The sequence below is a fragment of the Artemia franciscana genome, chromosome 2 (assembly GCF_032884065.1).
Source record: "Artemia franciscana chromosome 2, ASM3288406v1, whole genome shotgun sequence".
Taxonomy (NCBI): Eukaryota; Metazoa; Arthropoda; class Branchiopoda; order Anostraca; family Artemiidae; genus Artemia; species Artemia franciscana.
The window spans coordinates 59949096-59963376 of NC_088864.1; the positions used below are offsets into that span (position 1 = coordinate 59949096).

Genomic DNA, 14281 nt, shown 5'->3' on the forward strand with positions numbered 1-14281 from the left:
ACCCCACCCACACCTCACATTTTCCCGAAATACATCTGATAGAAATTGTGAGATGGCCATTCGTTGTCGTAAAAACTTCGAAAACGGTTCTTTCGATTGGAAATTGAAAGGACTAGTGCCCTTTTTATTAGTCAAAAATGATTGGAGGGCAACAAGCCCCCTCCGACGCTCACCATTTCCCCAAACACATCCAATCAAAATTTTATCAGGGACAAGGGTTGTAAGTTATGCCTTAGGACCATATAAGATAAATATAGAAAGTGTGACCGTAAAAACTCTGGAATGGGCTCATTTAATGGGAAATCAAATTTCATTGCTCACAATCCTCAGGGCAAGGATTTAAAGTTATGCCCTGGGGGCATATAATTTACATATAGTAAGGGTGATCGTATGAACTTCGCACGGGGGTCGTTGGATTGTGAATCGGAAGTTTTAGTGATCTTTTCGATATTCAGAGTGATCGGAGGGTGGATACCCCCCCCCCCACACACACACCTCGTATTTTCCCATAATGCATCTGACATAAATTTTAGATGACCATTTGTTGTCTTAGAAACTTCGAAAAGAGTTCATTTGATTGGACACTGAAAGGTCTAGAGTCCTTTTTAATAGTCAAAAGTGTCTGGAGGGAAACTAGCTCCCTCTCAAGCCCACCATTTCCCCTACCGTATCCAATTAAAATTTTGAAATTGCCATCTTTTCAACGTAGTTAAAATGGTCCGGAAACTATGTCTTTGAGGAATACAATCCCCCCCCCCCAGCCATTAGTGCAAGGATTGTAAGTTGTGCCCTGGGGGCATTTAAGATATATATAGAAAGGATGATCATAAAAACTCCATAATGGGCTCGTTTGATTAAAAATCAGATGTTCTAGTGTCATTTTTAAATGATTCAGAGTGATCAGAGGATGACTTTGTATTTTTCCGAAATGTGTTTGATAGAAATTTCGATATGGCCATTTTTTGTCGTAGAAAATTTGAAAAATGTCATTCGACCTCCTACAGCCATCAGAGCAAGGGTTGTAAGTTATATATATATATATATATATATATATATATATAATATATATATATATATATATATTATATATATATATATATATATATAATATATATATATATTATATATAATTATATATATATATATATATATATATATACAAAGGGTGATCGTAAATACTCTGGAATGAGCTCTTTTGATTAGGAATCAGATTTTTTAGTGCCCTTTATAAGATTCAGAGTGATCGGAGGGTGGGTACCCTCCCTCACACCTCAGTTTTCCCAAAATGCATCTGATAGTAATTTTGAGATGACCATTTGTTGTCGTGGAAACTTCAAAAACAGCTCATTCGATTGGAAAGTGAAAGGGCCAATGCCGTTTTTAATAGTTGAATGACATTGTAGGGCAACTAACCCCCTCCCACGCCTACTATTCCCCAAACACATCCAACCAAAATTGAGATAGCCGTTTGTTAAACGTAATTGAAAGGTCAGGAAATTACGTCTTTGAGAATGACAAACCCCCTTCCACACAGCCCTCAGGGCAAGGGTAGTAAGTTATGCCTCGGGGGTATATAAGGTATATATAGAAAGGGTGATGTATAAACTTCGGAGGGGGCTCATTGGATTGGTAATCAGAGGCTCTAGTGTTCTTTGTAAGATTCAGAGTGACCGAAGGGTTGATATCACCCACCCACGCCTCATATTTTCTCGAATTGCATCTGATAGAAAATTTGAGATGGCCATTTTTTGAGATGGCCATTGTCGTAGAAACTTCGAAAAAAATTCATTCAATTGAAAATTGAAAGGACTAGTGCCCTTTTTATTAGTCAAAGATGTTTGGAGGGCATCAAGCCCTCCCCCCTCCTACACTCATTAATTCCCAAAACACATCTAATCAAAATTTTAAGATTATCATTTTCATCAGCGTAGTTGAAAGTTCTGGAAATTATGTTTTTGACAACCCCCATACCATCACTAACATGAGTAGGGCTGATAGCCCCCATGCCTTCTCAAGACCAGAACAAAATTTACGCTTTACTGAAAACAGAATACGTTGGAAATGTTTTCAACTTTCTTACTTTCATAAATAAAAGATTATCAAAACCTTAAGCAACAAACATCGTTATATCTCAATTAAACTGAAAATCCACGGATATTCGTTTGTTTTTTTTTTTTTTTTTTTTTTTTTTTTTTTTTTTAGTAAAGTGCAAATTGTGTTGAGAACGCATTGGGGTTATCAGCCCTACTCATGTTAATTTTTGCTCTTTTTGAGTTTGAGTCGGCTATATATTGTAATTCCTTTTCGTTTTGAGTTTCATCTATTTATTGATATTGATTTGTGGTAATTTTACGCTTGGGGGATTATATGCCTTAATTTTTGCTCATTCTTGATATAATGGAGTTCTTTAATTTTCTTTGAAAAACCTGTCTTGTTGAAAAACTTTTTTAAATTAATGTCTTGCTCAAGACAATGCTGAAAGGTATGAATGCTCACAGAGATCCAGAATTGGCATTCCTTTCCTCCAAAAGCCAAAATATACGGACGTATGAAATTGCACAAGATCTAGAAATAGCGAAAAGCTAAAGCGAAAGCAGTTTAATATAATTACCATTCAGTAGTGCTAATGGACTATCAAGTTTTTAAGGTAACTACTGTGAAAATTTGTCAATTTTTGTCGACTCATGTACCAATAAGTTCACTCTGTTTTTAAAACCCTAAATTTACGCCTAAACAAATCTGTCTTTAGATAAGTTTTTATTTATTTGTTTTTAATTTTTCCGTTTTTTCAGATCTGCCCCCCAATTTCGCTTTGATTGGTTTCTGAAATCAAGAACCGCTATGGAGCTTCAAAGGAGATGTAACACACTAATCACTTTAATTGAAAGGGAAAATCAGGAACTTGAGGAAAAGGATAAGAAAAAGATTCCTAAGGCTATTGAAGCACCAGCACCCACCACGTCCCCTGCTAAGGTCACAACGGGTAAACGGAAGCCAGAAAATACTGGAACTGATAAAAAGAAAAAAAAGAAATAGGTTTTTTTTATATTATTTACTGTGACTATAATTTTTTTTATACTTTAGCCAATTTAAATAAATGGGAATTTTTTCCCCTTTTCAAAAGTAAATTTCCCGTCTATCGAAACTGGATCATGCTAGGACGTCGGTACTGACCCAGCAATTTGCTAGTCGTGGTATATTTTGAAGCATTCGGTTTTGTCATTTGTGTGTTTTTTTTCCTTTTTTATATTCCTTTGTCTTCTTGTCTTTTGTAATACGGAGTTCCAAAAATTTCAAGCCAGTGATAAAAATGAGAAGTTTTTGAGTCATAAGATTCTTTTGCCAGTAGACTCTGCTTCTCCACGGTGCATGACTTGTTTTTGGTGCAGTACTTTAAGCACTTGCAGCTCTTGTTTGCGGTGCAGTACTTCAAGCACTTGCAGCTCTTGTTTGCGGTGCAGTACTTCAAGCACTTGTTGTGTACAGTGTTAGTAAAAGAAACAGTTCTTTCTTTCTTTCAGATTCCTGTTCTTCTGTTACATTTTATTTTTATCAAGTACCCACCACGTCCATTTGAAGACATAATCATTTCAAGATTCTTTCTAATATCATTTGAAGACATACTATGCCTAATACTTCATTGAATTGGAGGGAACGCTTTTTTCCCGTTTTTTAAGTCTTAATTTCCTCATTTTTGTCCTCTTGGCTAAGAATTTTTTGGGGTGGGGGGTACAAAAAAACTTTATAAACGCATAAAAAATGATTTCGGGGGGAGGGGCTGACCCCCCCCCCCCCCCCTCCCCCAAGGTATGGCCTTGAGAAGATGTGCATGTTTTGACCTCATTTTTCAATTTTTCTATTGGACCCATAGGACCAATTCAGTGAGGGGAATCTTTTTCCCAATCACCTTCCCTTGTTTGCAGGTAGTTTTGTCCTTTTCTAGTATTGCGTCATAAAAGCTTTAAAATGTCCTCTCGGCTATGTCTCTTTTGTCGATTTTTAACATTCATTAAAGCCGTTTCCCAACTTTTCTCCCCGGAAAACTACGGAGATAACCTCAGAATATTACAAATCCTGTCAGATTAGATATTCGCAATAATGCAGCAGTAATGAATAATGAAAACTAATGCAAAAATTAGGCGGATTTCTGTGGGAAACTAGTCCTTGGACTGGACTAGTCCTTGCCCCTTTTCAGATTAATCGGCCGAGGCTGGATCTATCATTTGTTCGCTTCTTTAAATACATTCATTCCCAATCACAGTGTACAAAAAAAGCCCAACCTGAACAATATTTCAATATTCACCGTCAACATCTCAAACCCATACTGGTTTTGAAGTATTGCGTTGTGTCATTAAGGTAGTTAGAGACAAAAAGTCCCCCCCCCCCGAGCTATGTAATAAAACCAAATTAGCTGTGAAATGCTTATAATATAAGCAGCAATGAATGATCATCCTGTACTCCTTGAGATCCTTGTCGCAGGGCAATGGTGCTCGCCCTCCTCATGGGGCCGTTAATATACAGACAATGTGTTATGTATATGACATAATGTTCACAATTTCACAATATTATTGTGATTCGACTCAGGCTAACAATAGTGGCCACCTTAAAAACACTTGAATAAGTAAATAATATAGAATTATCTGAAAACTTTTTCGTAGCACCTCGTATAGATATAAAACTAAGATCTATAGTCAATCCCTGGCCTGGGATTCAGAGACGTACTGAGGGAGGGGCTCAGGGACACCCCTCCTGATATCCTGGGTTTGTTTGAATTTCTTGCCACTTCTCATTAAAGTTTTATCCTAGGAAGTTGCTTTGTAATTGGCCCTCCTCCGAAAAAAATATCGTGCGTAGTGCCTGCTCGGAAGCATTCCTATTATATTTTGAGGTTAAATGTTGAAATCTGTCTATCCTATTCTTAGCTGTCAACTAGTTAATGCTTTGTAAAATGGTGATTAAATATTACCATTTTTTACCCTTTGAACGGATTTTTCATTTATTTTACGTTTTGTGACTAGTTTTGGGAGTAAACTAGGCGCCTATTTGACGAAAACACGGAAGATGGGAAGGCTACACTGTTGCCTGAAGTCTTATTTGTTACTAAAATAACCATTCTCTGCAACTACCCAGACAGTGCCACATCTCATCTTTTATTATGCTAAATGCCGTTTCTTGCCTCAAAAACGAAAAATTGACATACGTGACTGGTGTCAGCTTCTTTTCCGCCTACTAATTACTACACATGTTTTATTTCGTTTTTTTTTTTTCACTCGTGATAACTCGAAAAATGCAACACATTTTTAATCAGATGCACGAGTCTTGTCGCAAGTTGTCTTTTGTCGTTTTACAGATAACCCCAGCCGATATCAGGTTCATCGCTTCCAGGTGTTTTTCTTAGAAGAGTAGTTATCTTGTTAGTGAACTCAGTTGCACAATTTCGGAAATTCATTTGCAAAAAAAAATAAATAAAATGCGTATTATATTTACGGAAATTTCTATTACAGAAGCCTTATTAGGTGACGGCTGAAGTTACTCCGAGGCATATTTGATCGGTAATTTTTCTGCAAAAAAAACGCATTTATTATTATTATTTGTTGTAAGACCCATGTATAGTAGATTACTGCACACAATGGAAACTAAAGAACGAAAAATAGAAAAGAAAACCAACTCTGTTTATAGCAAATAAGTCGAAACTGGAACTGAACCGTTCAATTTTAACTGAACCATATAGAAACCACGCCAAATTAAGTCACTATTATTTTTTTAAATAGTTGCGTCAAAGCTCTTGATTCATTCTTATCTTTGTTGATAAGAATATTCATTCAAGGTAAAGATTCGCAAAGAAAATTCGCAAAATTTTTGCAAAATTATAGAAATTCTTTGGGCCATAAAAAGGCTACAACAAGTATACAAATGCATATTAAAAGTGGTAAGTCTAGATTTGGTAAAATTCTAGAAATGCTGCTTTTCACTGTCTTTGAAAGGGGCTAGGTTAGGAAAACTGAAACTTTTAGGAATGAATTCAGGGCCAAAAACATATCCTGGGAAGGTATTGCCAAGTAGTAGTAGTAGAACAATTTTATTGAAAATAATCATTTCTTATGTAATAGCACAACAAAAGCGGAGCTTGCGAGGATGTGCTAAAATAAAGAAAAAGAGTAAGAGTATGGAGCATGAGACCATTTACTGAAACCAACATAAAAAAAAACAACGAAACACCACGATATAAAACCCCAAAACAGCACATAAAAATATAGAAAAATATTCCATACGTAAATCAGATTTAAACTGGTTGAAATTACTAAGTTTGTTCCAAAGCTTGGAAGCTCTATGAACAAGAGAAAAAGAAGACCTACTAGGAGCAAGTCGAGCAACCTCAATATTTCCTCGCATCCGAGTATCGTGTTGGTGAACATCAGACCTCTCACAAAATATACCTGCAAAACAAATAGGTTAATCCTCTTCTGATTTCTCAGTCCTACTTGACAGGTTTACATACCTGGAATTTTGGAATTTTGAGAAAACAACATTACACCTTAGTTTCCGATTTTAGTTTCGTTTTCTCTGGTTTTGGTTTTCAAAATGCAATTCCTGTTACTTGATTAGAATTTTAAGTCATATCAGTTGTTTTTTTTTCAAAGTTTAGGACATGCGTTTGTAGATCTCTGAACCTCATAAATTGCGATTGAGCGAAGTTATGAAGCTGAAAAACTTTTCTTGTACTTCTTGGTAATCTATTTTGCTAGGTTTTACTTTTATGTAAATAAAAAAATTTTATCTTAAAGATTTAAATACACAATGATTTTTAAATGTCAGTGCCCTCTAGAGGGAGAAGGAATGGAGGGGAAGGAAGGAATACTTCAAAATACCTTCCTGGGGCATGCACTAGGGGCTCTGAAGATCCATCCCTGAAAGTTTCATTTTCCTAATCTAACGCCTTTCCAAGATAGCAAAAAGTAGCTTATTCTTGAATTTTACCAAATTTGGACTTACCACTTTTAATGTGTATTTGTTTGTTGTAACCTTTTTATCGCCCAAAGAATTCCTATAATTTGGCAAAATTTTTGTGAATTTACGGATATTGTGTATTATCTGGAATAGTTACATAACATTACATGATTGGTTAATTAATTTCTGTTCAAAAATCTTTATATTGAATTATTTTAGAGCACGGATACACGGACATTTTACCTTAATGCTTGTCCTCCTCCTAGCAATCCATACACTAAAAAAAAGGCCGAAAGGGAAGATATAATAAAGAAAATATAATAGGCATTCATCTTAAATTTCAACCAAATTAGTTTTTAAATGAGTAAAGTACTTGAGCAATGCTTAGATCACATTGAATATTTAAATATTTTTTCTATATTTTAAAATATTTTTTAATATTAAATATTTTTTAAATATATTTAATTTTTTATTTTTTAAATGTATTTTTTAATATTTTTAAATATATTAATTTTTTATTTTTTAAAATATATTCCTTAATTATTTTTATAAATATTTTTTAATTATATTTTTAAATATATTTTTAAAATACATTTTAAATATATCTTTTCAAATATTACTCTCGACATCAATATTTAAGGCACAATACCAAATAGTATTGAATCTTGTCCGATATTCAAATATTCCGATATTCAAATAAAAATACACAAACAAACGCCGGCATTTTTTTCTGACAAATGCAGATGTGTTGAAATTATTTCTCGAAATATGTTTATTTTTTTCAAATTTCTTCTTTCCTTGTTTTTTATAGACTTAATTTATTTGGCGTATGAACAGCTCAATCATTTAGAGTTGGTTTGTGGCTAGTGTTTTTTGCAAAGAGCTTGAATTCCTAGATGCCCTCTTGTATTATTTGTTGAAATCGATCAAAGCTAATACCTTACTCGCCCACACGGTTGATTGTGAGTAAACATGCCGGCTGGGATGGAACAACAGAAGCAAAAGGCATGGAACCAAACACTTACCATCAACTTAGCAAATAAAGGAATGCTTGGGTAAGACTCCCTCTTCCGACTAGTCTGCAAAATTTGTATTTCAAGAATCATTTACCATTTCACGACCTGAGAGCGAAATTGTCCTGCTGGTCGAAAACTCGATCGGAAAAAAAAAACACGCTTAAATATTTTTAACGCTCCTTTTCGAATGCTCTAAGTTCCAGATAATAAATTTGTGTTACCTTAATTTTTTCTTCAGCCGAATAGGATAATTTCCCTCGTAGGGTATGCACTGTTGTGTCGGTTAGAATAAAAGTGAATTTTCATATTTAGAATTTTGTTTTCTTGTGGAATTTAATAATTTAAATTATTAAATTCTGGTCGCGATTTGTATATGCCACTTCCCCAGTCTTTGACTAGGATGCGCAGTTGTTTGCTGCTGAGACTTTTACAACTATAGCGATGACCCTACCTCTTCATTTCATAGGGTAGTTTAAGTTATACCTATAACCATTACGGAAAATTGAGACAATCATAGGGCTCAACAGAAGGCTAAGAGGTTGGAACGCCCGTTCATGGCCAACCTCTGTGCAAATCATAGATATACACTTTTGGATATAGATTCAACTCTGAAGTATTGAGTGTGTCGACTTTCTTAAAAATTTCTGGGAAGCCTCGTTGAGTGTCGAGTCCTTGCACTTTGGCGGATTCTAGTGATAGCAAGAGCTTGTACGGCTTTTATGTAGGCAGGAAATCATCTTGGGGTGCTCGACATTTTAGTGGGGCGCAAATTCGATAGCAAAGCAAAATTTGGCAAACTATATTGAAAGTTTAAATTGCAAGAGCCTCAGGATTATCTTTGCTAGGGGAAGGCACTGGCTTCGACTCCGTTCCTTCTAATAGGAAATTTTTTTACATGAATATATAATGAACATGAATTAAAAACTAGATGATAAATAACAGTTGGAATTGATGTAAAACACTTTTATTAATGCACATGTATCACTGTATATGAGATCGAAATATCCAGTTTTTTTCACTGTCTAATAAAGGATTTTTTTTTCTATGCGAAATGCCATTTATTGTAATGAAAAAGTAGTATTGTCATCAAAACTACCAATATATTAAAAACTAGGTCTGTATGAGCTACGCTAAAGGTCTAGTACGCACGTAGGGGGAAGGGAGAGTTGAGGCTCCCTCCCAGTATCAAATTTTTTTAATTTTCTAGCAAATTATCTATTTTTTGCTGTTTTTACGGATCTTCCTCTCTCTCTAAACAAATGCGCATCTGATACTGGCATAGATAAAATCCTGGCATTGAATTGATATCAAGAACGATAATATATAATAGAAATTGATTAATACTGATAGATTTGATGTATGATGACACCGCTTCATGTATACAAATGCTGAAAGGCCAATTAGCTGGAGGCTATAAAATGAAAATCAGCACTTCCGGGTTGAACTGGGCCGGCTGTTTACCTTTTACCTGAGCACAAATTTATCTTTGTAAAGCTTCATTTTATTATTCCTGTTCTTTGCTTTTTGGTAATTCTACTGTAAGGCATAGGCCGGCTAGTCCACTTTAATCATCTTAATATAGTGCTTACATCAACGCCAACAGCGCTGATGAAGGTGACTATTTATTATAGCGAATACGAAATGCGGACTAGGTTTTCCCATCTCTCCAGATAAATCTACAATCTGATTTTTTAGTTTGGTAAAATTCTAGATAAGGGGTTTTTGTCTATCTTAGAAATTAGTTGAAGTAGGTGAATAAAACTCTCAGGAATAAATCCAGAGCCTTAGTGATCTCCTTTGAAGGTTTTTTTAAGTACATACCTCCACTTCTTTGTACTCCAATGATCAGTTATTTTTATAGACCTTTTACAGTCTTTATGTTATAAAAGTGAAACCTTGAGAAATAGATTTATTACTTAAGTGATGGGACAAGCAAAGGGTTTTAAGCCTCATATCTTTGCTCAATCCTGATTTATAAGGGTTTAAAGATTTTAAAATCTATTTCTTAAGTTTGATATTACTCTTTGCATTTTTCTGTGTTTTTTTGTTTTGTTTTTTCCTGTCCGTGTTTATTTCCCTTGTCTTGTATTATGAATCTTGATAAAATAAGATTGTAATGTTTTTCCCTACTTTCACAGGCCATAGGCCATGGAGCCTTTTGCGGGGATGTTAAAAGAGAAGCATCTATTGATTATTTGATACTAATGAAGTTGAAGTTGAAGTTATGAAAAAGCCATGATGTAGCTTAAACTCCTGCAGAAATAATAGGAATTGCATTTTCAGGAACAGTAGCCAATGAAAAGGGACTGGAAACCCAACATTAACATAAAGCATCTTTTATTAAAATTTAGATTGGTATAGATCTGCTATCTATGCAATCGTCTGAACCTTAGAAATTAGCATAGGGTAGAGATAGCATATTGACTACATCTTCCAAGGGTATATCTCAAGCCCTGGATTCTTTCTTGAATGAATCCTTTTTGCTGCAATAATTTATTAGTGTTGTCATTTTCATTTATGTTTAAATTGTGGATAAAAATAAAACCTACCTACCTACTTTCTGAGATATTAAGAAGCCCTTCAAGTAGAACTTCAGTTTAAGTTCTTCGTTAAGTAATAAATACAGCCAACACTTAAAGCAAAACACTTGAATATAGGTAAAAAAAATGAAATTGCTTCATTACCTGTTTTTCTGTGCTTTTCTGCTTTCTGTTTCTCCTTGTTTCTTGCTTCCGATTGAATCATGTGTGAACTTCTGTTGGCCTCGTTGAGAGAATGGTCATTAGGAAAATGAAAATAATCATGTTTTGTAACACCTTATAATGAAACCGTAGAAAGAAATTCATTATTTGATAGTCTTTTTGCTGATGACAGTAACATTTTCATTGCTGCAGTGGACCTGCCACCTGCCACTTCTGTAGCTCAAGGTCTTCTTGATAAAGTAAAGGATTGGTGCTGGTCAAATGGTATGGCTCTTAACAGCCGAAAGAGTGCCATTGTCAACTTCAGGACCCCTTACCGTATGAGAGACGTACAGGGGCCAATCACCCTGACTTATGGGAATGATATTATACCACAAGGTGATATGGTGAAATTTCTTGGTGTGTATCTTGACTGTTTTCTTTCTTTTAAACCGCATATAACTCACACCCGTTCCCTCATCCTTCGCCGATCTTCAATGTTGTACCAGGTTAACTCATTTCTTCCTCCAGATGTTATGGTTTCTCTTTATTATTTTTTTTATTTATCCTTACCTTTCTTAATGCTGCTCTGTCTGGGGTATTATTAATAAATCTCTTCTCTGCTCACTTCAAAGAGCCTAAAATAGGACAGTGAAGGCTACTTTTCCTTTCCCTCGGCTTTACCCTTCCTCTGATCTTTATAATGATACTGGAATAACTCCGCTGGATCGTATTGTAGGCAAAAGTAATCTTTATTTAGCGCATTCTGCTTTTCTAGGTATACTTTCACCGCCTCTGCAGCAATTTTTTTTCACGGACAGGCTCAGGTAGGTGCTCTTCTTTTTGCATAGTTCTTCTCGAAGATTTATTTTACCCAAACGACCATCTACATCGGCCCAGAGGTCTCCTGTTCATTAATCAATCCTACTATGGAAACTCCATCCTTCTGGAAGTCCCCCCAGAGGTCTCCTGTTCATTAATCAATCCTACTATGGAAACTCCATCCTTCTGGAAGTCCCTCTATTTCTTTATGCAAAGGCGGTTTTTCGTCGGGTCTTTCCATGTTAGTAATTTTTCTCTCACTCCTTTGTTCTTATTTTTCCTGTTTTCTCTTTTCCTATTGTTTCTCCTTTTCGGAATTCTTTCCCAACTGATACATCTCTCTCCTATTCTTTTTAAAATTGTTTTCAGGAATCTTCTTAACTTTCAAAGTCCTTGTTTATTTTTCTTTTTTTATGGCACTTGGTACTAACCAAGTGACATATAGCAATCGCAAATTCTGTCGGTCTGTCGGTCTGTCTGTCGGTCCCGGTTTTGCTACTTTAGGCACTTCCAGGTAAGTTAGGACGATGAAATTTGGAGAGCGCATCAGGGACCGGACCAGATTAAATTAGAAATAGTCGTTTTCCCGATTTGACCGTCTGGGGGGGAGTGGGGGGCCGGTTAATTCGGAAAAAATAGAAAAAATTAAGTATTTTTAACTTATGAGCGGGTGATGGGATCTTAATGAAATTTGATGTTTGGAATGGTATTGTGTCTCAGAGCTCTTATTTTAAATCCCGACCGGATCTGATGACATTGGGGGGAGTTGGAGGGGAGAAACCTAAAATCCTGGAAACACTTAGAGTGGAGGGATCGGGATGAAACTTGATGGGAAAAATAAGCACAAGTCCCAGGTACATGATTAACATAATCGGAACGGATCCGCTCTCTTTGCGGTAGTTGGGGGGGGGGGGTAATTCTGAAAAATTAGAAAAAAAGAGGTATTTTTAACTTACGAACGGGTGATCGGATCTTAATGAAGTTTGATGTTTAGAAGGGTATCGTGTCTTAGAGCTCTTATTTTAGATTCCGACCGGATCTGGTGACATTGGGGGGAGTTGGGAGGGGGAAACCTAAAACTTGGAAAACACTTAGAGTGGAGGGATCGAGATGAAACTTGGTGGGAAAAATAAACACAAGTCCTAGATACATGATTGACATAAACGGAACGGATCCTCTCTCTTTGGGGTAGTTAGGGGGGGGGGTATTTCTGAAAAATTAGAAAAAATGAGCTATTTTTAACTTACGAACGGGTGATCGGATCTCAATGAAATTTGATATTTAGAAGGATATCGTGTCTCAGAGCTCTTATTTTAAACCCGACCGGATCTGATGACATTGGGGGGAGTTGGGAGGGGGAACCTAAAACTTGGAAAACACTTAGAGTGGAGGGATCGGGATGAAACTTGGTGGGAAAAATAAGCACAAGTCCTAGATACATGATTGACATAACCGGAACGGATCCGCTCTCTTTGGGGTAGTTGGGGGAGGGGCTAATTCTGAAAAATTAGAAAAAATGAGGTATTTTTAACTTACGAACGGGTGATGGGATCTCAATGAAATTTGATATTTAGAAGGATATCGTGTCTCAAAGCTCTTATTTTAAATCCTGACCTGATCTGGTGACATTGGGGGAAGTTTGGGGTGGGGGAACCTAAAATCATGGAAAACGCTTAGATTGGAGGGATCGGGATGAAACATGGTGGGAAAAATAATCAGAAGTCTTACATACGTGATTTAGATAATTGGAACGGATCCGCTCTATTGGGGGGGGGGGTAATAATGAAAAATAAGAACAAATGAAATATTTTTAACTTACGACGGAGTGATCGAATCTTTATGAAACTTCATATTTAAAAGGACCTCGTAACTCAGATCTCTTATTTTAAATCTAAACCGGATCAAGCGTAATTGGGGGGGGGGCAGTTGGGGGGACCGGAAATCTTAGAAAATACTTAAAGCGGTGAGATCAGGATGAAACTGGATGGGAAGAATTGAAATCTGTCTAAGATACGTGACTGACATAACCGGACCGGATCCGCTCTCTTTGGTGGAACTGGGGGGGGGGGTAATTTTGAAAATTGAGGTATTTGTAACTTACGAAAGGGTGACCAGATCTTAATGAAATTTGATATTTAGAAGGATCTTGTGCTTTAAAGTTCTAATTCTAAATTCCGACCAGATCCTGTGACATTGGGGAGAGTTGGAGGGGAAACCGGAATTCTTGGAAAACGTGAAAATTGGGGTATTTTTAGCTTACGAATAGATGATCGGATCTTAATGAAATTTGATTTTTAGAAGGAATTCATGTCTCAGAGCTCTTATTTCAAGTCTCGACCAGATCTTTTGACATTGGAGGGAGTTGGAGGGGGAAATCTTGGGAAAACACGGAGTGGAGGAATCGGGATGAAGCTTGGTGGATAGAATAAACAAATGTCCGTGATACGTGATTGACACAATCGTACTGGATTCGCTCTCTTTGGGGGAGGTGGGGGGAGGGGTTCAGTGATTTGGCGAGTTTGGTGCTTCTGGACGTGCTAGGACGATGAAAATTGCTTGGCGTGTCAGGAAGCTGCACAAATTGACTTGATAAAGTCGTTTTCCCAGATTCGACCATCTGGGGGGCTAAAGGGAGAGGAAAAATTAGAAAAAATTAGGTATTTATAACTTACGAGTGGGTGATCGGATCTTAATGAATTTTGATATTTAGAAGGACATTGTGACTCAGAGCTCTTATTTTAAATCCTTACCGGCATTAAGCCTATTATTTTCCTTTCTAAATCAATCTATTGATTCATAGAATTTTGTTAGAGC

The 14281-nt window shown here is 36.2% G+C and overlaps 1 protein-coding gene across 1 annotated transcript in view; it reads left to right on the plus strand.

Moving 5' to 3' along the window:
• Positions 1 to 3128, plus strand: part of LOC136043865 (chromatin-remodeling complex ATPase chain Iswi-like) — an 83764-nt gene extending 80636 nt beyond the window's left edge. The window contains exon 18 of the mRNA XM_065728826.1: positions 2793 to 3128. Coding sequence (XP_065584898.1) covers positions 2793 to 3036 — 244 coding nt within the window. The 3' untranslated portion in view covers positions 3037 to 3128. The remainder of the gene's footprint in view (positions 1 to 2792) is intronic.
• The last annotated feature ends 11153 nt before the right edge of the window (positions 3129 to 14281 follow it).